General features: G+C 32.5%; 1 protein-coding gene across 6 annotated transcripts in view; it reads left to right on the forward strand.

Moving 5' to 3' along the window:
- The window catches only part of LOC149412336 (5'-AMP-activated protein kinase subunit gamma-1-like), a 334,414-nt gene that overhangs the window by 150,251 nt on the left and 158,406 nt on the right, over window positions 1-25,757 (forward strand). For all 6 annotated transcript variants that reach the window (XM_089645903.1, XM_089645900.1, XM_089645898.1 and 3 more), the window contains one exon: window positions 2,214-2,250. In XM_089645903.1, the coding sequence (XP_089502029.1) occupies window positions 2,214-2,250 (37 nt within the window). The remainder of the gene's footprint in view (window positions 1-2,213; window positions 2,251-25,757) is intronic.

Here is a 25,757-nt window from a genome sequence, read left to right on the forward strand (position 1 = left end):
ATTAAAAATAAAAAAATAAGATAGGTCTATCTAAAAAGACGCTGTCTAGATTGCATTTTGTTCGGGTTGAATCTTGCGATCATACATAAAGATAGTTGCCAATAAAAATGTGCGGTGAAAAAATGAAGACAATGTTGGTAGTTCTTATTCGAAGTATGATATAGTTAAAAGTGACCGAGGGGGATAGGGTCCCATTAGCTCAGTGGTAGAGCGGTGTCCCGGAAAGACAAGGGTCCTGGGTTCGTGTCCTAGATGTGACCGTATCCTTTTCTGATTTTTCTGTTTCAGATTTTCGTTTAGAAATCGCTAATATTGTCTTCAATGATTGAATCTTTAATTGTTAAATTAGGTTCTGTATTGTCATCCAAATCATTTTTTTTTCCTAAATCGATATCCATTTTTAACCGTTTGGGTGCCAATCGTCGATTCGTGTTTTAACGAAGATTGCCGATCGTCGATTTCCGTCGATTGCGTCAGTCGTGTTCTGATTCGCGCGTACTTCTGTACGTAAAATTCTCATTTTTTCGAAACGCCTGGACTTCGGGATCCTCCTCCGCGTGATTCTAAATCAATATTCTTTAGTAAAACACCGAAAAAATCATCGAAATCCTTGAAAATTCAAAGAATTTATCGGGTTTTAAAAAAATATATAGTTTCATAAAAAATAATGTTTTTTGGTGGCATTTTACAGGCAACTGTATGAATTTTGGCACTCAAACGGTTAATACATTAAATATTGTCGGTGCCTTTTACCATTCAACTTCTATATTCTATTGAGGTCATCTTCGTGTTGTATTTCTCAGATTTTTTTTCCTTCATCTTCTTTCATTAGAATGGATCCATTTTTAAACCAAATATATTTGTATTTTAATTCTCTTCCCTTTATTTTGGTTAGCAGTTAGCAGTTCCTTAAAATAAGGGGATAGCGATTCTCCTAGGAATATCATTTTCTCACGGTTTGAGATCACCTTCTTGTTTGCCAATAATTTTGATCTTGTTTCTGGATTTCTAATTTTTAAGAGAATTTTTTTCGGATTACCTCGTCTTCTGTCATATTGTCTTATTGCTGATGTAATGTCCTCTGTACTTATTTGGATATTAGCACTTTTGTTAGTTTTATAGCAGTTACTTTGGGATGTTCACCTGTCTTTTCCTCAATTCCTGTTATTTAAATACAGTTATCGAGGTTCGACTGTTCTAAACAAACCAGTCTGGTTTCTAGATGTTTAATAATTTTACTTTTATTTGTCAAATCGTTTTTTAAGCTTTCGACTTCTCCTTTAACTTCATTCATGGAGTCCAAGCGAATTATAATGTCATCATACTTTTGAATAATAAATTCGGTAGTTTTTTTAAATTCAGACCATATTTTTTCAATGTTTTCGAGTATTTGGGTTTTTAATTTCTCTAGCTTTGTGTCTACGAAATACGCTAATTTAGTAAAAGTATCTTCTTCTGGGCTAGTGTCTTTGGGGGCAGTGTTCATTTTGTTTTTGGATCTTGTAAACGTATTTAGAGTATCTTGTTGTTGAGAACTTGTTTTTTTGCTGGAACTCATGGTCACCCTCGCAGTAGATTTGGTAGAAACAACAAGATGCGCAAGCGCCGTCACAGCGAAACAAGCAAGCAAGGCCCGAGTTTGGAAGATGGCAGTGGAGTTGGCCAATCACAAGAGATCACTTATACAGTAAACAGATGTCAAATTCACCGTTACTATTTCCCGATGTTGATAATTTATAAATCACATGAGCAATCTCGCTTCAACGCGCAAAATTCATATCACAATTGAAGCGGTGAACACTTAGGTAAATGTCGCAACTGACTCGAATTGAACCGTTCACCGATATACACAATTAATCCAAGTTTTCAACGGGTCACTCTTACTGTGTGCTACTTTGATTGTTGTCTGTTTCTTGTGATGCCTAAATGCTACCCGATATTAATTTACATTTTTTGGTTTGTGACCCTCTACCTAGTGTCATTAAATTTTCAACGCGTTTTCTGTCACTGAATTTCTAGATCAAGGCAATTTATTAATTACTATATCAATTTGACTGTTAAAAACTAAGGCAAAACCCTATATTATAACAAATTCAATGAGTTTATCCAAAAAAGTTTTCATAATGTACCAAAAGAAGAGCTTTGATTTTTTGGCAGTTATTAGAAGTGTTACCATGGATCAATTAATTCATGTGTGATTTTTTTTCTTCTAGAGGGCAATTTCTCAACACCAGCAACAGATGGCAGCAAGTGAGTAGCTTTTAAATTCTTTATGATATTTTTTATCCCCTTTTTAATGTAATTTGTTATACCTCGTAAAAGTCCGAAAACCAACAATAACCTTTTTGCATTGCATTCTAAAAAAGGAAATAAATTTCACAGCCAATCAAATTTATCGTGATATTTTTTGGGTTATTATGCCGCAATGTGATTCCTCATTCTTTAGTCAACGCTTCAGATAGCATTGCAGTGTTTATCATCAGTGCCGATGTGTTGAAGTATGTGTAGGGATAGCGTTGCAAGTATTTAATTTTGGTGTAGCCGTGGAATTTTTTTTAAAATTTTGAATTTATTTATTTACCAATATTTACAATGTATGTTTATAACATAGTAATAAAGTGTTTCTGAATATAAATAAAACATATTAAGGCGATTCACTAGTCAAACATTAATTCGAAATCGGGAGCGGCCTGGCGTTTTATGAGGGATTATATAATAATTGAAAAGACTTCACGAGACTTGTCAACCAATATAAAGAATGCCTCCGTCAAACCTGTTAACGCCCAGTTACGCACATAACCGCAACACTGGTAAAATTTGTCCAAAATAGAAAAACAATAATTATTGAGGATTATAGGACGGCACTCGTAGAATGCGTAACTTTAATTTATCAAATTTTACAGTAGACAAGGTAATTTTAAATTTTTTTACTACTGTATCTGCACTGGCATCGACATGGTTGTGGGGCGGGTTAAGGAAGGGGTTTATTAATGCGGGTTTTGAAGAGGCCCGGAATATATGAAGAAGGTATAACAGTTTCACAAAAACGAGTCGAAGAAACGACCCGTTCTCATGAACGAAGGTACACTGTGAACGGGTATTCCACTGCTGCTAGTTCCTTAGAACAGGCTCTATTGAACTACCTGTAACACAGACTCAGCATACTTTAAGCGCACTTGAAGTGAAATGTCACCAAACTGCGCTATATAAATGTCATGTAATTATTATTATGGCAACCGGTATGTTTACATTGCATTGATTCCCCAAAAACCGTCATCATCAGAACAATACACATTAGGAAACTGAAAGCCTTGCAATGTTGGGAATGTAAATTTTAAGTACGTAGGTAGTACTGGTAGGTATAGGTATAGGTAATACATAGTTGTAGTAGAGAAAAGGTGAAATTCTAGATTTAATAGGACTAAATATTATATATTTAAAAAAAACACAGTTTACAGGCACAAATGTTCAAATGTACCCCGATTAGTTTCTAAAAAACTTAATTTGCAACATTATACTATAAAATTACGTACTTACAAAAGTGATTCGTAAGTAGGAGTTTTTGAGCTTCGAAGTATTAAAAAAAAATCTTTATTTTGTCTAGGCTTATAAAATGGCTTATCAAAATATATAAGTATACATAAACATCTTATTATGAAATATACTATTTCATTCAAATTAGATGTTTGTTTTCATTTAAATATATGCCATATCACGTTAGGTTACCTATAACTACTATAGTGTAATAAAAGTACAAACCACCAAATGTCGAATCTATATAGATTTGGATCTGAACTCTTGGCAGATTTTATATATTTTTTTAAATTTAAAAATGTTGAATTTTACGGGGCTAACTAAATAACTAGTTCTAAATAATCTCGGCTTTTGAGGAATTATGGCGAATTTAATGAACTTTGAAATTAGTATATATATGTATATATATTTTTTTTTTCATAGCTTTTTTAATATATTTACATGTTTCATTACGTGGCCCCATTGTGCATCGTTTCGATATTAAGAGTATCTGCCACAGTGGAAATTATCAATGAGTCCAATTTGAATACATCGCCACCCAGCCATGGCTCATCTTGTAAGTTCTATTCCAAAGGATTCTTCGACGTAAACTTCTTAATGTTGTGTTAGATTTAGGTTTTGCCTCTTCACATGATTTGAATAATTTGTCAAGAAGTTTTCAATTTCCTCTAAATATCCATGACACATCTTATCTTGTTCTACGACGTAAAACATTATTCAAGCAGCTAATTATTTTGTGTTTTTATAGTTTGCCAAACGCCCTTGAAATAATAGGTAAAAAAATGCGATATGGAAATTATTCAAGCATTATTATCTAACTATTGGAAATATTACGTTAGTTTTTGTTACTAGTTTTTCTTAGTTCTACTCTTGGCGTCTTTATTTATGTTGGTGCTGTTATTTTTATTTTATAACTAGCTGATATGTACCCGGCGTTACTCGACTTTTCTCTACTTTCAATAGTTATAATATCCTCGTATTACATATATAAACCTTCCGGAAGAAATTCTCTTAACGATAGTGAAAACCCTATTGACCCTCTTATGCTACGTATACATTTGCGAGCAGAAACGCGAGCCGTAAGGGTACGTATCCATTTGCGAACCGAAACGCGAACCGTACCACGAACACGGGAGAGGAACGAATCAACTGAAAGCGGCGTTTCGCGCAATTTGCGGTTGCTTCGTTTCTTTCCCATAAGTTGAGGTTCAGTTCGGCAGTTGCAGTTTAGATACGTTTTGAGATTATTTTACCAGCCATAGTATTTGGAGAGATACGCATTTGTTTTACGGTTAGAATCGATTATACTCTGCGGTACATTACAGTATTTCTCCGTACTCAACTCAAAAATAGTTTTTCTTTATGTTACGTTTTTGTGTTTCTCACCCACCGAATTCTCGTATTCCTTGAACCTCATCACCTGGACCTTTGTGTGTTTTTTTGGTTGTCTCTACCGACTCCTTTATATGTTATACCCTTATCCTTATTAATTTATAGCTATATCCCACCTTTTATCTTTTTTCTTTGATCACAGTCTTTCCTTTAGTAAATCCTAAAATTCCAAGATTCTCTTTTAATACACCATATACGATTTTGTGTTTCTTATTTTTTTCAATGAATCAGATTAATATCACCTCCATGTTTTAAATGGTCTTTGTTGAATGTTATTTATGAAATGAAAATACTCTCCTACCTTCATAAAAAAGCACTGGATTAAGAATCGGAAGATTAGATTAGACGGTAGATTCGAAAACGTTTTTAAAAACACATTACGACGCATTTTTTTTGTCGTATAGCTAATATAATAATAAAAATGATTCGCATTGTATAAAAAAGTAATCAAGTTTTTGTTTAAATTATCTTTTCTACCACAGTTTTATGTTCTAAATAACCATATAATAACATATGTTAAACGATTACATTTATCTTACTTTGTTCCGTATCTTTGGAGATTTATGATGTTAAACCAAAGATTAGGGGGCTTTACGATGTTTTTTTTCCGAATAAAAGATACAGTTGAGAATTTATAAAGTAATTTTGTAAAAAAACTCCACATTTTAATTAACCATTTTATACACTTGATTGTTGATTTTGTTGAAGTTTTGTTGCACTACTGGAATTCTTCAATTTTAAAGCGAATCTTCATAACTTAACATTTCTGGATAACTGGTACTCTAATAATGCGTTATCCTTTACTTACGTTCTACTTTTGAATGTATTTTCACGAAGAAGCCGGAAATTTTCCCGCTTGTCCATGAAAATAATACAAAGATACATCAATCGTTAGGCATAATATTTAAGTTAAAATAATTATAATGCCTTGTCAAATCAAAATGTATTTATGTGAATATCGATTATCCAGAGTATAAATATTTTGGTTCGCATTTTATCTGTATTTTAATTTTATGTAGTCTGCTCTCAGTAAACTAAAATACACGCAGAATTTCACTCTCGCAACTCTGGTGACATACACGTGTGGAACTGGACTCTTAGTCCATACCTATCATCCTTTTATATTCAGACAATTTTTATGTTCTCATTTTTACGCACTAGCCTCTACAATAACTTAACACACACACACATACACACACCCTCACACACACACACACACACACACACACACACACACACCCTAACATACTCACAAGCATGCACACACATGCTATTTTAATCGTTTTTATCCAATTTGATATTCTTACAATAATTTATTGTTCAGTCATTAAGGCGCATATTTTTAGTTTTCTGTTTACACAAAAAATCTTCACTGGCCAATTGAATTCTGAAAACTACAAAAGTTCCTCGTCTTCTAAACATGACTGTTTGACAGAAAACAAGGAATTTCGTGTTCTGTAATGTAGGAAAAATCTGTTATCGCCACTATACGCAAGTTTTTTTATAAAACGTTAAATGTGCTTTGTTTTAAAATTGTATTCAGGAAACGATGAAAGATAACCTTATTTCAGACTTTTTTTTCATTACGTTAACTGCGTTTTTGGTATTATAAAATATATTATAAAATTGATTTTTATAATGAAATAAAATTGAAGGTATGTAATAAATATGCTGTTGTGATTCCACCATAAATATTCACATGGAAATGAATTACCTTATATTATCATAAATGTTTGTCGCGCCGCATTCGAATTTATACAGGAACTTACCTTGTCTAATACAGATTTCCGTTCTTTGTTTTATTTTATCACCTATAATACTCTGTGTACACACTGTCTATCTTGACAGTAGAATATTTTATTTTGGAATTATTGTGGAATATAAGTTATTGATCTTACGTTCAAACCTAGTACCAGAGTATCTCGGTAAAATTTGTATAATTAGTGTGTTTTTCTTATTAATATCGAGATATCGAATAGTTTTTTGTGCACAATCATCGGTACTTGTCAACGTATAAGCAGGATTAAAAAATATATATATACATATATTTTGTAACCAGCGTTTTCCCGTAATTGTTGGCGTCCGTAATAATTGTAAAACATAAAATTATCTGTTTGTTAAGCGCCCAGATCTCAGATGTATCGACATCGACTCCCTCTAACGGGAATCAGAAGGTGTTACTTGAAATAAAAAAAAAATATCAAAGTACTCAGAGTTTCATAAAATATCAATAGATGTCAGTAAACATAGTTTTATTCCGCCGCTGTCTTCAACGTTTTTCAACCAATAATATTATTACTCACGTGATATTTTCGACGCGTGCGTCGCTATAGAATACAAATTGTTGTACTTCCTAGTCACATTCTGAAATGCATTAAAATGAATAAACTGTAAATAATATTTATTTATGTCAGTTTCATGTAATTTTAAATATTATCTACGCATCGCATTTGTCACCATTAAGGCGAAGCTTAATGCTAAATCACTATTTTGATTAATCTTTATAACGAATTGGTGTACATTATGAATACCGAAAAACATGCTTAAGATAAATTGAAGGTTTTCCTATCGTTTCGCTTGAGTAGAACACAAATAAAAAAATAAATTACTCAATAAAAAATATAAATGTAAACTACTAAAAAGAATATTTTTTCAATAGAAATGTATGAATGCCTAAAGGAAACAACTTTTTAAAAATACAGCATAATAGTGCTAAGATTATCTGTGACAGTTTCACTTGATTAAATTTTTTGCTTTCTTATAAAATTATTTACAAAATAAATAAAAACCAGTTTTGTGCTTGAAATCTAACGTTTCTAGACTCCGTTTGTCAAGCGATTTTAATGCCTATTACCTACAATATAAGGTATAGGTACCAAGAATATACACATTTTTGGCTTTTAGCTTCCTCTTAAGCATCGTGAAATAATGTTGCAGAGAAGTACTTAAAATCTACAATCGAAATGCAACCAAAATGGTTCCATGATAACTCAACACAGTGACAATTCAACACAATTTTAAAAAGTGATATAAAGTCATTATGACTTTATTTAACTTTTTAAAGATGTGATGAATTATCATTATGATGATTTATCCGGTCACAAATATTTATGTGTAAAATATATATTTTTTAATTTTAATATTCTATGATTCATAAATATTGCCTTTTTTTAATTTGACATCTGAATTAAGGCCGCGTAAGGCGACATAATTTGTTTGTTTAGGACCTTTTGCAGATTGGCAATAAATCTTATGTGAACTTTTGCCTTACGATAATTTACAGTTTGATTTTGGAAATAGCCTGCAGGGACAAAATCACTAGGTACCAGTTATGTTTCTTGTCCGAGTGCGATTTTATTTATTATATTATATAAATATTAGTAACGTGTAAATAGTGACAAAACGTAGACTGTACGCAGTTTTAAGTTCGGGTGTGAATAATTGTGGATTGAATATTTACCGCTTTATTGTCGTCTTCCGCTGATTGTTGTGACGAACTGATTAACGCACGTATGCACGTTCCTTAGCAAATTCATGAATACATGCAATCTGAAGATAATTTATATAATTTTGTGGCGTTTTTTAAATTTTTTTTTCGTTTTTATCCTTTTCTAATGCACGCCTTTGATTATAGTTTTATATTGTGTTTAGAGAATTATCTCACAATAGTTAAAAGCTACAAAACAATAATTAACAATCATCATTTGAGTAATTTACTAACGGTTTTGATAATCTCTAATTGTGATTTATTTATTTATTTATTAATTTACGGACAATATGTCCATTAAAACCATAATATTGACACGAATAAGAAAACATAGATGACATCGAATGGAGAGTACATGTATGTGAAGGGCAAAGACAATGTGAAATAGTAGTTATTTTCTAAGTACATAGAGAAAATAACTACAAGTCAGAGCATCAATAACGATTAAGTTGTGAAAAATTACACATTACGTATCGCTTTTTGAAAGTCATTTAGACTTACACCAAAAAATTCAATGCTCTGACTTGAGTTTACAAGTCTCGACATTCTGGACAAAGAAGAATGGTACCCATAGTTAGTTGAGTGGTGATTGAGGAACAACAATTCATTATTTCGGAGTCTACGTGATGGGATGTTGAATTGAATGAGTTGTAACAGTTCAGGTGAGTCGGTTATACTGTTGATTATTTTAAATATGCAAATTAGATCGGAGTCTTTTCTACGTTTTTCTACAGAAGATAGGTTTAAAGTTTGTTCAATTTCCTCATATGAGTAATCGCCTCTTTCGAGTGATGAACGTGTGTCTAAAGGAATAACAGAGACATACGTGTATGAATGAGATAGTCGATGGATAATTAGGTGTCGTAATGAAACCCTAGATTTGTATAAAAATCAAATCCTCGCCTCCCGTCCGGTGCACGTACGCCACGCGGCCGCGCGCGGACACTCCCCTAAATTTAAATAGATATATCTAACTATTGACTAATCATTTTTATAAGAAAAATTGTGTGAATGATCGCCGGTTACAAATTTATTTATTTACTTTTATCTCTATTGTTTGCTATTGAATTGTTAGCCGACCAACACATAGTGGATAAATATAGACCGATAACAATAATATTACGTTAATTCATATAATATTTCCAACCGATCATAAGACCGACGTGGAAATCGACCGCAAATAGATACCTACTCTCCACACTAGTAAATATCACACTTTGTCACAGGTCAACGTGGAGTAAACACATTAAATGTGATAACGTATACAATCATTGTCTGGACATGTAGGTCGGTACATTAAAATAGTGTTGACTCGATAATGAACCAGGATCTAATGATTATTGTACGCAATAAACCACAATATAGATTTATAATCTGCATGAATCTGACTCAATTTCTGGTGAATATCTTCATTCCGGACGTCTGCGATATTATTTGATCAGTCCAACTTGCTTCGAAACATCAGTGATTTTCCTCTGCTTCTCCTGCCTTCCCCTGTACACGTTGAGAAGCAAAATGTCAAAAGTTTCTATGTACAAGGATAAATTATAGGCAGATAGTTGCTAGTTTATTGTGGATGCCTAGCATTTTTCTCCAGCAACACATTTCGAGGGCCACCCCCACCTCCCTTTGCTGGCTCTGATTAGTTTTATGTCGTACCTGTACATTAATAATGAGAGATTTTGAGTACCTACCTCCTTACATAGTTTTTTAAACCCCTAAATTCCCCAAACTTCATGTTTTACTCTGCATTCACATAGAGAAGTTCAGTTATTTTCACCTTTTTATTTTTGAGATAATATCGTAGTCTGTAGAAGGGACATAAAAATATATGTTGTTTATTTTTATAAATTTATTTACTAACGGATCAAGTCCAATTAACATATTACGTACTATACGAAGTTAATACAACATAAATGTGACAATAAAATATGCTCTGACAAAAATAGGGCACAAAACAATAGAGATAATGTCTTGAAGTCAAAACAGGATCAAGGTTTTGATAAAGTTCACGACTTCAGCCATATCAATACAAAATATTACTTGCCTTAACTAACAAAAATCATTTAGGCTTACACCAAAAAATATGAAATCATCACTTATTAATTACTAGCTGAGGTGTACGGCGTTGCTCGGGGACTTAAATGGTTGGGGATTTAAGATATATAATTAATATATAATATACAATTCTGTAGTTCTTTATTTTGACGTATCTCATGAGTTTTAGCCAGCGCCAGCAATGTAAGCGCCCGAAAATATTTTTTTACGACTTGATTACAAAACATCGACTTTTCTCTACTTTATATAAATATAATGTGCATATATATATATATATATATATATATATATATATATATATTACCTTCAAGAAATTCTCTACATGATAATGAAAACCCTATCAAATTCGAGGAACCAAGCGCAAAACAGATAGACGCGGATAGAAATTATGTTTTATACTATTTAGAGATTATTGATTAAAATTATCTTATATTATATAATAAGCGGAAGCCTTTTCCAAGGAGAAGTGTTCGAGTCCTGAACTTTTCTGTATGCAACGGCAAACTGCCGATAATCTGCTTATTTAGGAGGCGGGTTCGGGTACCTCCGCCCCGGGAACCATTTATTGCATAACCAACACCTCTGCCATAGGTCACCCCAAGTGGTTCTTTACGTTTGGTTATTTAACACCAACTGCTTGGCGTGCAAGATCGGGAGAGGCTGATTTGAGGAGGCCCTTTGACCTCTCCAACTGGCATCTCGACCACCTGGCCACCTTGCACCGCAGCGGGAGGGATACACTGATCCCTAGATTCCTACCCTACTCTCATTACCTTCACAGAACTTTATCTTCTTCCTTAAAAAAGACTAACTACACAGAATCCCAAAAGATGACATAGGCCCTGAGAGAAATTATTTTCCCCAGTGCCTCTTGTGTGGGAATAATGATACAAAAACGATTTTTCTTTCCAAACTAGAACGCGAACTCCTTTCAAGATAAAATAGGTTAGGAAACTTAAAGAAGTAATTCAAATACAATTTACTATACGTATATTCACTATCTTATTTTGTATGAGCAATGTTTAATTAAATAGTGGCCATAATAGTAAATAACATAAAATAAAATAATTTTAACATTTTAATACAAACTTTGTAAAATTCGATTGTTAATTTGTAATGTTTGCGTTGCTTATTTTGGTAATTGGTATAATTACATGAATTAATTAAGTATAACTTTGTACCCTTCAAAAATCACTGGAAACGACCAAATTTCTGTGATACTGTTACATTAGTGGCACCGATTCAATTTAGTCATCTTGTCATATTTTTTCGTTCACTTTCTTTACCTTCGTTCAGCACGTACTTTCCAAAATGATTACCCTCACAGAAGTTGATTAGGATGAGATCTCTACCAATCTTTTTTATTCTGTACTCTCCTAGTAATTACATTTTTGTTCATATCAAGTCTTTAAGAAACAAACGTAAAACATAATCATTTGTTATGTTTGGCCGTTTCATAATAGTTTCGGCCGGAACCATTATTTGTACAATGTGTTAATTATTTTATGCATTAATGCACGTCATTTTATTTTATCTGGCTATACGCCCAGCCCGGCTTTTATGTAGATTTTTAGAACAGAAAATACCCAGTGAGCTATCGTAAATTATACATCATTTTTAAAGCATGATAAAACAGTAAACTGATAAACTGAATATGAAACAATATTAACAATAACATAAAATAAAATACAGGGTTTTCCAATAAGAGGTGTTATTTTGATATTCAATCGTAAAATATCAATGGTATTGTTGCTTGTGTGGCACGTAGCGCCGTCTTGTTGAAAGTAAACGTTGTGCAGATCAATACCATCCAATTCCGGCCATAAAAAAATAATCATCTTTCGATAGCGCAATCCATTCACCGTAACTGTTGCTCCAGCCTCATTTTCGAAAAGTAAGGTCCAATGACTCCGCCGGACCATAAACCGCACCAAAAAGTCATACGTTGAGGATAGAGAGGCTTTTCAACAATAACTCTTGATTTTTCCGAGCCCCAGATGCGACAATTTTGCTTGTTGACGAAGCCACCGATGTGGAAATGGGCCTCATCACTCAAGATGATTTGCATTTGATTCATTCAAGTGAATTTTAATAATTTCAATGCGTTGTTGAAGCGTGTATCGTTCCATTTTTATTAATGGCGTAGTTCTACTTGTCAAATGTCAAAAAATGACAGCTTCAAAAGTAACATCTACCGAAATAGCGGGCTATTCAAAATAACACCTCTTATTGGAAAACCCTGTAGAAACTAGAAGAATACTACATAATATAAAACTATATTACCAACGCTACTATAATTTGTAGGATTCAACAAAGTACTGGCATAGATTACGCTTAATTCTATAAATGTAGTCAATAAATACATCAATAGTACCCCCAAAACTTGTTGCCCAGATCATGCATCCTATTGGTTAGTGAGTGTGTCTAATAGTTAGTTGTGTATGTATTGCAAAAGAATGTTACATTTTGTCTTGTGTTTATTCGGCATATGGAATTTAAAAATGGCAACGATGGCAGGACTGTCATAATTCTCCTGTCAGACAGTGTTATTAGATGCAATTGATTTATTAAACTTACATAATTAATGTATTCAATTGGATTTCTGATTTTAAAATTTACGTACCTAAGAAATTTGTGCTGAACTTTTTATAAATTGTTAGTGAACTTTATACAAAGGGGGCCGAATAGGTGAATTTTATTCCATTTGACTTCTGACTAATGAAATATAGAGGGCACAATCTCATACAATCTAAGGGCTTAAAATCAGTTGAAGTTCTGCAAAGGAAGCCAAGCATCTTTAAAGCCTAATTACATAGTTAATGTGTGTAATGAATGTCAAGTTTTCATGGAATATTACACCCAAGTCACGAATTTTTGACACTGGTATTAATTTAATATTATTTGATGTATATTCATGTAAGAAATTATAATGGGTTTTGGAAAATCGTATTACTTGACGTTTCCGAATGTTCAAAAATAAAGCATTTTGTTCACACCATTGATGAAGTAGATCTAAGTTAGTCTGTAAAATTATGTAAATTTTTAAATTAATGTATTGTTATCATGGATGTTCGAGGTATTCATAATCACAACTTTTACGATCTTTCATTCAATGCTGGTAATGTATTATATATGTGATCATCAAGGCTGTTACAGACGAGGGATATAATATGAAAATATATGTGGGCGTGGCTTACCTCGCTCCCCAAACGATCCAATACAGTTGTCACAGAAGAATAATATGATGAAAATTATAATGAAAGTAATATTCTGTTATAAAATTATATTACAGGTCGGTACTTTATCGCTTGTCTGAATTACACAGCTGAAATTAGTATGTTAGATGATGATGATAATTGAACACGCCCACTTCCATTTGCATATTATATTCCTCGTGTGTTACTACAAAACAAATTATACTTATCAATCGTCATTGTTTGAAAAATAATCTCTTCGTTTTAAGGCCCGTTGAATTTTCCAATCAAGTCGACCACACAGAGCCCAATTGAGGATTATCTGATTCGCCATTTACAAAATTTTCTGTTCAACCTGTGTTCTACTAACCATCACGACCTGTGTTCTACAATGTGACACATCTCCTGTTTCACTTTCGTGTGTTCATCTGAGCCAGCCAAGCTGCCTAATTAACATGTTCTACAGCTTTTATGGTCTTGACTGTCTTTCATGTCATTAATTTTGTATCACTTTTTGTTGTCGGGTTCCTAGACTATAAGTAATTTGAAGATTTATTATATTCTTCATAACCTTATCGTATCATAACTTGTATTTAATTGAAAGGGTTAGTTTTAAAGATTATGACATAGTTATAAAGATTGTGACATAATGATAAAGTTTTTTTTGTTGTTATAAAAATACGGGGTTTTTACAACAAGAGGTGTTATTTTGAATAGCTCGCTATTTCGGTACTTTTGAAGCTGTCATTTTTTGACATTTGACAAATAGAAACTACGCCATTAATACAAATGTAACGATACACGCTTCAACAACGCATTGAAATTATTAAAATTCACTTGAGTGAATCAAATGCAAATCATCTTGAGTGATGAGGCCCATTTCCACCTCGGTTGCTTCGTCAACAAGCAAAATTGTCGCATCTGACCCAAGAGTTATTGTTGAAAAGCCTCTCTATCCTCAACGTGTGACTGTTTGGTACGGTCTATGTTCCGGCGGAGTCATTGGACCTTACTTTTTCGAAAATGAGGCTGGAGCAACAGTTACGGTGAATGGATCGCTATCGAGAGATGATTAATGATTTTTTATGGCCGGAATCGGATGGTATTGATCTGGACAACGTTTACTTTCAACGAGACCTCGTTATGTGCCACACAAGCAACGAAACCATTGATCTTTTACGATTGAATATCAAAATAACACCTCTTATTGGAAAACCCTGTATGATATAGTTATAAATATTATGTCGTAGTTACAAAAATTTTAACGCAGTTTAATAGATTATGTCATTGTTATAGTTATAAAGATTATGACGTAGTTACATAGATTATGACACAGTTTCAAAGATTATGATGTAGTTACTAAGATTATGGCAGAGTTGTAAATATGATGATGTTACAAAGATTATTACATAGTTAAAAATATTATGACAAAATGTATTAAAATCATAATAAGTACATGTACATACATTCATCATTGTTACTTAAGTTTACACCATAGTTTATTAAACGCGTTATTATAAAGATTATGTACGGCTTATTAGATTGTTTTACAAATCAAATCGTTTTCGCGACAAAGTGATACACGCCTCATCCAAAAAAAAAGATACCAGCAGACAATACTGCTATTACATATTGTACTTAAAACATACGTTGCCAATATCGACGAATGAAATGTGAATTATTAAATTATTTTAATATGCACATAAATTTGTATAATTTTCGTATTTATTAGCTGCTTATATCTGCCTTCATTAGCATCCCATGAAACTGAAAATGAATCTGCTGAAATAAATGTTTTATTCATACACCTACATCCTATGTAATGTTTATATAATTTTATTAATTAAATCCGCGTGATATAATGTTTTATGTGTAACATTTGTATATATAGTTTCGAAGAAATGCCCACCATTCTGTTCAAAATCTGTAAATGGCTTTTTGTTCGGAATTAATTGTATTCTAAAGTTATTTCATTACAGTAATGGAGAGGATCAACAACTTAGGACCGGTCGTTTCACAGAATGTGAACAATTAATCAAATTTAAAATTCTGTTCAAGTTCTGTTATTATTTCAGTCAATGTGAATTAACTGGCTATAAAGATATAAAAAACAGAACTTGGATAGAACCTTCACAGAACTTGAAAATCAAATGGAAATCTAATAAATTTTTCAAATTCTGTGAAACAACCCATCTTAGCTTTTATTTATTGCTTTGATTTTTGAGTTTTTAAGTCTCTTATTGATTTATTGTTCTTCAATAAACTTCAATAAACCAAACCAAAATTTATAAGTAAATTGTGAAAATTTAAGAACAATGATTTTTTTTCAGTAATTGGGTAACATCTCCACGAGGCTAAACGCAAAATAAAAAATAAATCATCAAAATCTTAAAAATAGTCTACCAAAACAAAACTCTTATAATCGTGTAACACATTTGTCAAGCTTACTCAATATAATAGATTCAGCCTTTTATTGTTCTTTTTTAATAATTCTTATATTTGGGAGGGTTTTTCGAAATTTTAATTTTTCACTTTTTTGGAACACTTTGAAGGGAAAAACGCTATTTTTAGTGAAAAAAATCGGCTAATTTGTTATTGTAAAATAATAATCATTAACAAATTTGAAAAAAACTCTCCAGCGTTACGTCGTAAATTGTGTACAGAAATAGTTTTCAAAATTTCAAAAGGATCGGTGCAGTAGTTTTGAAGTTATGACGGTCACCGACTTTGAAAACGTGAGTTGTGGGAAAAACGCTATAAAGTTTTGAACACTAAAAAATCTGGTATTAAACGTTTATAAGCAAATTTTATCGGCTTACCTCACACTGAAAAATCAATGCCAGGTCCATAAAGGATGTTGCTATCATCCATGATGTCTAAAGCACCTTTTTGCTCCTGTCTACTACGATTCCTGCCTTCTTTAGTTTGTCTCTCAGCTTCCTGCTCTGCTCGGCTTATACGTATGGTCGGGTAGGGATTAAAATCCGACAGGTATAAAAATACTCGTAACTTCGTCAATTTTGCTCCAATCAACTTGAAATTTGAAGACAATATTCTTAAAATATTAGGCATTTATTTAAAAAAAAATTAAAACCCTAGCCCCCCCTTAATGTGTTTTTGTTCAATTTTTCAATTAATGAAAGAAAAAATTGTAGTTAACGCTTTTGTAAATATTTATTATTTCTCAGCAAATTTGCTTCAGAAAATTTTCAGAATTCATTCAATTTTTAATTATCGAAGACAATATTAGCGATTCCTAAACGAAAATTTGAAACAGAAAAAGATACGGTCACATCTAGGACTTGAACCCAGGACCCTTTACTTTCCCGGGGCACCGCTCTACCAACTTAGCTAATGGGAACCTATCTCCTTCGGTCATATTTAACTGTATCATACTTGGTATAAGAACTACCAAAGTTGACTTCATTTTTTTACTGCACATTTTTATTGGCTGCTATCTTCATTTATGATCACAAGATTCAACCTGAACTAAATGCTATTTGTGACCAGAATCAGCAAGTAGAACTACGAACATACTCGTACATACTAAACTTGATATGGTTGGTGTCGTTGCCATCGTCTTCATTTAAGGCGAAGCACTACCCAGTAATGCAAAATCATGTGTTTTTGTTTTGAAAATTTAGGAAAAAATAGAGTTGCATCATAAAAACTGTCTACTTACGTATCAATTATCGGATATGGTTTTATTCTATAACATGGAAAATTAATTTTTTTAGGGAATGATCGGGAAACTTTTAAATATTTATGCCTGAACTTCGCAAAATAAAATAAAACACAATTTTAGGCGATGTTTTTTCTGGTTAAATTAGGCGGCACAAGGAGTGTTATTGTTATCGGCCCGATTTCTAATTTTACACGATGTGGTGCATCGCCTGCAAAAATCACAGCAACTATATGTCGTGGGTTGTCACACGCAATTAGGTAGGTATGAACCACGCCAATAAAAGATGTATTTATACATATTTTTTGTCACTTTATCTTTCACATGTAAAACCCAACTTAAACGGGATCTAGAAATTTAGATATTCATTGTTAGTGCTTATACGGAATTTAAAAAATATTTTACAAATTACATCTAATAATGAATTTCATATAATAATGTACAAATTTGAAGGAAAACTTATTTGGCCAATTTACATTAGACCTTTAAATTCATAGAATGAGAGAGTCGATGAAATGCTCTGCTCATGAAAGAAATTAAATGTTTATGAAAATTCTTGATCTTTGTGGTCTGCGTCCACCCCATATATAAGAGATAAGAGATACGCTCAAATAAAATCTAAAGTTATACACGCCTGCGATATTTAGGTACAACTACGTTATTTCCCGACAATTGGAATTCAATAAATATGTATGTTCACTTTACTGTAAAACTTTACATACACTTATCTACAAGATATCAGGGTTGTTGCGGTAGCAATAATGACGGTCCTTTCAAGTGGTTATCATTAGCTAGTAAGATACTTTTTTTTAAATTCCGCCTGAATCCGGCTTTACATTTCAACATCAAACAATTTCACACAATTTTCACATTCTATTTGAAAATTGCACTAAAAATGGATGGTACGTAGACACTAGTTATAAGTCTCTCTCTATCTATGAAACTTAGTTATAAACCAAAAGTAATTAAATATGATTTAAGATTTTCACGGCCAAAAGTATTTTTGTTATTTGTTTTTGGGGTGTTATGCCGTGTTGCGCTACCTCCTTCTTTAGCCAACGTTTCGGACAACATTGCAGTGTCCATCATCAGGGCAGATGTGTTATTTGAGGTTGTGTTAAAATGTGAGCTTATGTATGAGGTTGTGATACCGTGTTGCCAGCTCAAAAGTAATTAGTTATAAGTCTAAATGTTCAATGCATAAATTAAGTTGTTAAGCGCCCTTGAGGTGATTTTCTCACGAAAACGGCGCTATATAAATAATCCAATCATTATTATTACGTACTAAGAGAAGCACCTGCATAATTTTTACAAAATCTTCGATGTCGAAATTGTTTTGATAATGGGGATGTATTGTATTGATAATTATCATTGTGTTGATAATGGGGATTACGTAGAGCGTGGAATAGGTAGTTTCTGTCTACCTGAATTTACCTTTTTAATTACCTCTATGTACTAAATATATTGATAAGTAACATTGTTTTGATAATGGGGATTACGTAGAGCGTGGAATATATAGTTTCTGTTCTCATGAATTTACCCCTTTAATTACCTCACTAAATTTATTGATAATTAACATTGCTTTGATAATGGGGATTACGTAGGGCGTGGAATATGTAGTTTCTGTCTACAAGAATTTACCTCTTTAATTACCTCTAGGTAGTAAATGTATTTTTTAAGATTTTTATTATTTCCATGTAATACTGTAAACTTCTAGCGAGTAAAATCATATTTATCTTGGTTTCTCACCTCGTGAAGTTTTCTGTCTACGTCTCGCACCTTTCCCCGTAAAATATAGTCGCGGCGACGCGTATTTATGACGTGCGCTGCACATTGTTTACCCATTTTTTGCTACAAATTTAATATTCAAAAATACATTTTAGCTAATGGGTTTCTTGCTTGCATCCTTTCTCGCGACTTCGTATTTCACGATGTTATGACACTGTTTTTTTCTTCAGAAATGTGTACTATCTTATTTTATTTAATATCCATTATAGCTAACCTATCTAATAACTGAATCTAGACTAAGGCAGTGAGGCATGCAACTGGCTGGAATGGGCTAAAGCAAATGGAATGCGATGGAAATAACCTCGTACAAGGGAAACGAATGAGGAGGTTGAATGCAAGGCCGATGTAAGCGTAATGAACAATACTGAGAATCGGAGGAAACATCTAAAGCGGATGAACCGAGAAATGAGGAGATTGTATGACGCGCAAGGAAATGTATAAAGAAGAAGTCGGTAACTCTCCAGCAAGACATGGCACGATAAACTGAGTCAAATTCTTCAGTCAGATTATGGTAACAGTCGGAGAAAACTTACTGATATGAAATTTTGTTAATTTATCAAAAGGTTTCTAATAAAGTATCACTCAAAAGCGGATGTTTTATGAGGACGGCGGAACAGTGTCCATACAAATACTGATATTGACATACTGATATTGTGGCATTCCATCATGATATCTATTAGAAAAAAACATGTCTTCTCGATGTGTTCTGAATGACTAATATTTTATCAGGAAGTTGGACGGTGTCACTTTTTTAACAGGATAATTTTTCTCCGTGCATAACATGAGTTTTGTGTTATTCTACCCTTCTGCCTACCTTAAATGGTAAGTATGTAAGTTATGTTTGTTTGTACCTAAAAAGGGACACACTTGCTTCGTTGTATGAGTGAGTTTGAGCAAAGTAGTACAGTATAAAATTATATTAATTCCATGCCCTTTTCCATGTTCTTTTTTAAATGTCACCTCAAGAGTGCTTTACGAAGCTGGACAATCACATTAATTTATTTAATTAATTTGCTCGTATATATTTATTTTAATTGCTTCGCGGATGAAAGCATCCATTGTTGTCATAATTCATTACGGTCATTATCATTACTTACTCATTCGTCTCATTACTAAATTACTTATTCTTATTACTTATTACAGACATCTAATGAATGTTCCGATTGAAATAACATTCTTCTTCCAATGTTGTGATTTAGGTCCCCTTTAAAATTTACCACACTGAGGTTTATAACCGGTTTACAGAATTTGGCAAAATTTTTTTTCTCACACCTATATGTATTAACACAAAGTTAATAGTTTACAATTTTAATTTCATAAATCTTTCATTGATAATAAATAGTACCTTTATTATATTTAGTATGAATACTAATTCAGAATACCTGTACCTAGATACTTAAAATAGTTTTCAATTATAGGTAATTGTTTATTACTAAAATCCAAGGACGAGTTGTTTTTGGAATTTGAACAATTCATCAAAAAGTTCAGTTTTGCGAAGCAACTAGTCAATATTGATATAATGATAGAACTCGAATAGAACCTTCACATAACTTTGAAATTTGATGAATTGTTCGGATTCGTGAAGCAACCCGTCCTTAGAGTAGAACAGATCGTGTTTTGTTCACAGTCGATAGTATTATTTATTGTTGTTATCTTCCTACGTATCAATTCTTATGAATTATTAATTAAAGTATTTGATGTGGAAAAATGTAAATGGAGCGAGTTAATGCAATAAATTGAATTGTGCCATAAAATAAATTATTTCCACAACAGAATTAAGTTGATCAAACAAATACCGTATCTAATTTAATTTAAATAAGTGATTGCGAAATAATAACGATAATGAATACTTGCGCAAACCCGTGAAAAATCAGGCGATATTACACAGTGTAAATAAGTACGGCTTTTTAAAAATCAAGAAACTGTTAAAAATGTGACTGCATACCATATCCTAATAAAATATTAGCCATTCATAATATATCTGAAAACGTGTTCGCGTAGGTTTCATTGTTCAAATAAATATAATCGATGAGATGCGACAATATTATTATTTGTAAGAACACGTGTTCCGACTTTCTTATAACATATTCGTGCTTTACTGATGGTTTGTCATATAATTTGTCAAATTATTAGTTATAGGCCTACAGTGCAATCTGTAAACAGGAAAACAAATAATTTGATCAGAATTTTAATAAATTAACAATATTTCATATCAGTAAGTTTTCTCCGTGTATAATTGTAAGATTTGTCAGGCTGAAAGTATTTATAAAATATATGTATTCTGGTATTGCTTATTAAAAATAATTAGAACCGATCAGAATTAGCATTCGAATGAACATCTTTAAAAATCATTTTCAAATTTAGTTGTCAAAATGTAAACAAAATTGATAATTATAATGAAATATTGTTGGTACCTACGGTATTTCTTATCTGATATGATTTAATACTTATCCAATTCCGAAAATTGAAAATTCGTTGAACTTGAATAATTTTCACAATTTTTTTGATAGTATTAAAAAATACTACTATTTAATGAAATCAATTAAAATATTACCTACACATAAAACAAAATATTATGCAAGTGGAAAACGATATCTATCAAGATAAAAGATTCATAAATAATTCGAGCGTCACACAGCAAGTTCCTAGCACACGTTCCTTACCTTTATCCACAGTGTATGAATGTGGTTGAAGCAAGGATGTCTTCTGTTTTTCAGTATCCAGTTTGAGGAAGCGATAATTGCGAATTAATTAAGGTGTCAATTATTGACCCCAACATTTTACAATTTTAGTTATTTTTAAAGATAGTGGGTTTACAAACATTAATAAACAGTGTAAATAATTTGTATTCTTATGTACAGACAAGAGAGGGAAAAATAAATGAAAAACAAGTAGACATTATAAAAGGTGGTTGTATACGAACAAAGCTCTTGATGCTAATTAACTTGTTAATATAAGTGAATTAATAGCTCTTCTTACTGGCTAGATAGTTCTGCAGGCCGGAAGACAATAACTGAAGAGATAAAATTTAACATAAAACCTTCAAGCCACGTTTTTTGGGAATGTAAATTTTTGTATTAATTTTTAAGACTGAAGCATTTTTATTATTAAAAACTAAATTTGACTAACTAACCTCACGCCGTTTATCCGCAGGGGTAGGCCGAGAGGATGGACCGCCAAACAACTCGGTATTGACACACACTCCTTGCCTCATTCACATTCATACTCTTCTAGTATTCTGATTCTTGACATGGCCCGACTCAAGTATCTGATTCACTTGACAGTACCATGTTTTCCTCGGGCGTACCCGACTCCTGCTACCTTTCACATTTGCGACATTTATTCTCCATACACTCCTTTCTTCGCTCATTCTCTCTACATGCTCAAACCATCTAAGCGTCCCTTTCTTAATTTTACTAATTATGCTTACATCAGCCTTGCATTCTTTGTCCATCTTAACATTTTTCACACGATCATATATGGTTTTAACGCACATACGCCTCAGAGATCTCATTTATACAGCATTCAGTCTACTTTCATCCTTCCTCTGCCAGTTACATGTCTCACTGCCATACAACATGGTAGGTACCAGCACTCCATTGTGGACCGCTAGCTTCGCTTCATTGGACAATTTTTGTTAGCGACAACTGTGTGCAGTCCTCCATTAATGGAGGACTGCATTTACCCTTCTTTCAAGTGTACTTCTTTTTAGGTTATTTCGAAAAAACTTAGACGAAATTACTCAACCCTCAAATATATATAGGATATTTCTCAATAGAATTGCAATCTTTATCATCAATTTTTCGGAAAATAAATAACCACTTTCGTATGAACTTCAAGATTTTTAATTAGTTTCATGAATTTTGAAAAAAACATTTTATCGTCTTCTGTAATGTTTTCATTTTGTGGCTTGAATGGTTTCACCAAACCACAGTCGATATAAATTCATGATCCATCATATCCGAGTTTTTGAACCATCGAAAAATCAGTCTGAAGAAATGTGTAGGAATGCGCACATTACTGCGCATCCCTTCTGACCCGGAGATGGTTCAATCCGAGCATACCCAAGACAAATTCAGTGGGTTAGAGCCACGGGTAGTGACCATACTCCCTCAGGTAGAAAAATCTCCGAAGTCATTGATTCCTGCAAGACAATGATAAAAATATTGGTAAGTTATTAAAAAAAGTTTTTTAACCTTCCAGCGGGCGCGTTGAGAAATTTCCCTTGAGCGGGCGCTTGTCGTAAATTTTAAGTCATCAAGTTTTCTCCATGTAAGTGGTGTTTTCTTTATACAAACGTTAGGGAATTTCTTTAAGGATATGAAAAATCATAATAGGCAGTACTTAAAAAATAAAATTTTTGACTTTCTTAAAAAAACGAAGCAACACTCTAAACATGTTAATATTTCTAAACAAAATATTTTATCGACCTGTTTAGTCAGAATCAATATTCTCATCCTTACAATTGTTACAAACCACCTCAACTGAAGAATGGTTCTTGCATGTAAAGGACTGGCAACGGCAACACTTCATTGATGCTGAGGATCTTTTCTTATCCAGTGCACATAACCGACAAACACCGCATTTTGGAATGCTTCCGTTTTCTTCTTCTGTTATCGGTTCAACTGCCCTACCGTAATTCACTTTGAGAAAAGCATTTATATCATGCGGTAAATGTTTGACATTTGATTTGACTCTAGCATAGCTCGAAGCTCGATGCTTACAACTAAGTCGCAAGAGTGGGGGAAGCGATAAGGCGCGTTTGTCGTAAATTTTACGACAGCGCGCCCGCTGGAAGGTTAATTATAGTCTACTAATACATTTTATATTTGGACAAATATTAATATATAAATTCGCATTTGCACGTAACTAATAGTGCTACTTAGATACGGTACTGCACTATAAACACGACCTTCCAGAGGTAAGGCTCTCGACTCTTGACCAACAATCCGGAGGTTCTAATCCCTATGTGTTGTTTCACAATATGTAATTTATTTATTTAAAATATTATACAATCATATTGGACTAAAAAAAATAACTTTCGCATGAAAAAGAAAGGTAGATGTTCTATTTATATAAATATTTTAAAATTGTGTGGAGAAGCGGGTATTTCATAAATACAGCAAACTTATAGCTTTTCGTAACATGTTTTCAGGAATTTCAATGCGAAATTCCTTCGTGAACAGTAAGAGCCAAGAACCTAACATGTAGATACTTACTTTTAACAAACACACTACTTTTTATACGTTACAATCCCCATCATTAAAATGTTATAAAGTTGCAAGTTTCAAATCTATTTCGAATGTGTCGCTTTCTGTGAGGCAACGCATTCTTTTGCGCCGTTCCAATGCACACGGGCAACATGCTTCTATCTTGAATGTGCTATAAAGGGTGATGTGTTAGGGACGTGTTTATTTACAAAAATAGCTCTCAAGACCTCCCCGAACGATGATTTTTAAACGTTTTTTGTATCTCCGTTGGCGCTTTGTTTGCACCGGGAACAAATAAATAATATAATAGGTACAGTAGGTGAAGCATTTGCTGTAGTGAAGTGGTTTTCTATAGGTTGATCTTGATCAATAAGAGCAACGGCTGCTCAGCTCTTTTCATACAAAACTTTTATTTGGATTTGTGGCTAAAGAAAGAGGTACTTTTGGCAATTATAGTAAAAAAATAATTTGCCCTACCTTCTTTATGAATAAAAAAAATACATTTTGAAAATACAAATTAAATTTAACTAACGAATGTGCAATTTACGTAGGAACACGATTTTCTCTAAAATGAATTTAAAATTTTTGACCCAAAACGCCTTCTTATTTTATTTAGTTTTGTATGTTTTTATTTAGTTAAAATTACTAACAACTTATTTGTATGACTTTAGGCACTCTTTACACTACATCTTAAACTTATTATTTATAGCATCTACGCATAACTCACGAAAAGCACCAAGGCTTTTACTTCTTTGACATCAGTCGGTAGTTCATTAAATATCTTGAATCCTGAAAAATAAAGGAAATAGAAAATTGAACACAAATTAATGTTTTGTATGAAACAGACCGCGGAACTGTTCCTTTTAAAGTTTACTTAAAATAATTCATAATCTGCTCTTTCATATATGACGCTAATTTAATTATTTCACTTTAATACAAGTTTTGCAAGTTATGCTTTAAAATATCAAGACGAATTCTTTTTTCGCCCGTACATACACAATATGAATATGAATAAATAGTTTTGTTCCTTTACTCAACTCTTTCGAGAAAGGCCAATATTGCAACGATGATTCAATCCAATCATATTGCGTACGTACGGGCGCAATCAATAAATTGTCTTAATATTGTAGTAAAGTAATACCTTTCAAAAATCGTATTCTAATAAAATCAATTAACAATCGCCGTCTTTGAGGACGTAGATTATAACGAGCGTCGCGTTTAACTTTAAGTAGTTATAAGTTTTAACATAAAATGTCTTGAAGTATGAAATAGAATCATCTCATTTCGGAAAGTACCACTTATTTCTGAACATGCAGTGGTTTAATTATAATAAAAAATATGCATTTAGGCCATTGTGCTCTTTTTAAACACACATTCATTTTCCCATGAGCTATCTTGGTGTCTACATTTAA

The sequence above is a fragment of the Hesperophylax consimilis genome, chromosome 23, assembly GCF_061612785.1.
Source record: "Hesperophylax consimilis isolate HC1 chromosome 23, BYU_Hcon_1.0, whole genome shotgun sequence".
NCBI lineage: Eukaryota > Metazoa > Arthropoda > Insecta > Trichoptera > Limnephilidae > Hesperophylax > Hesperophylax consimilis.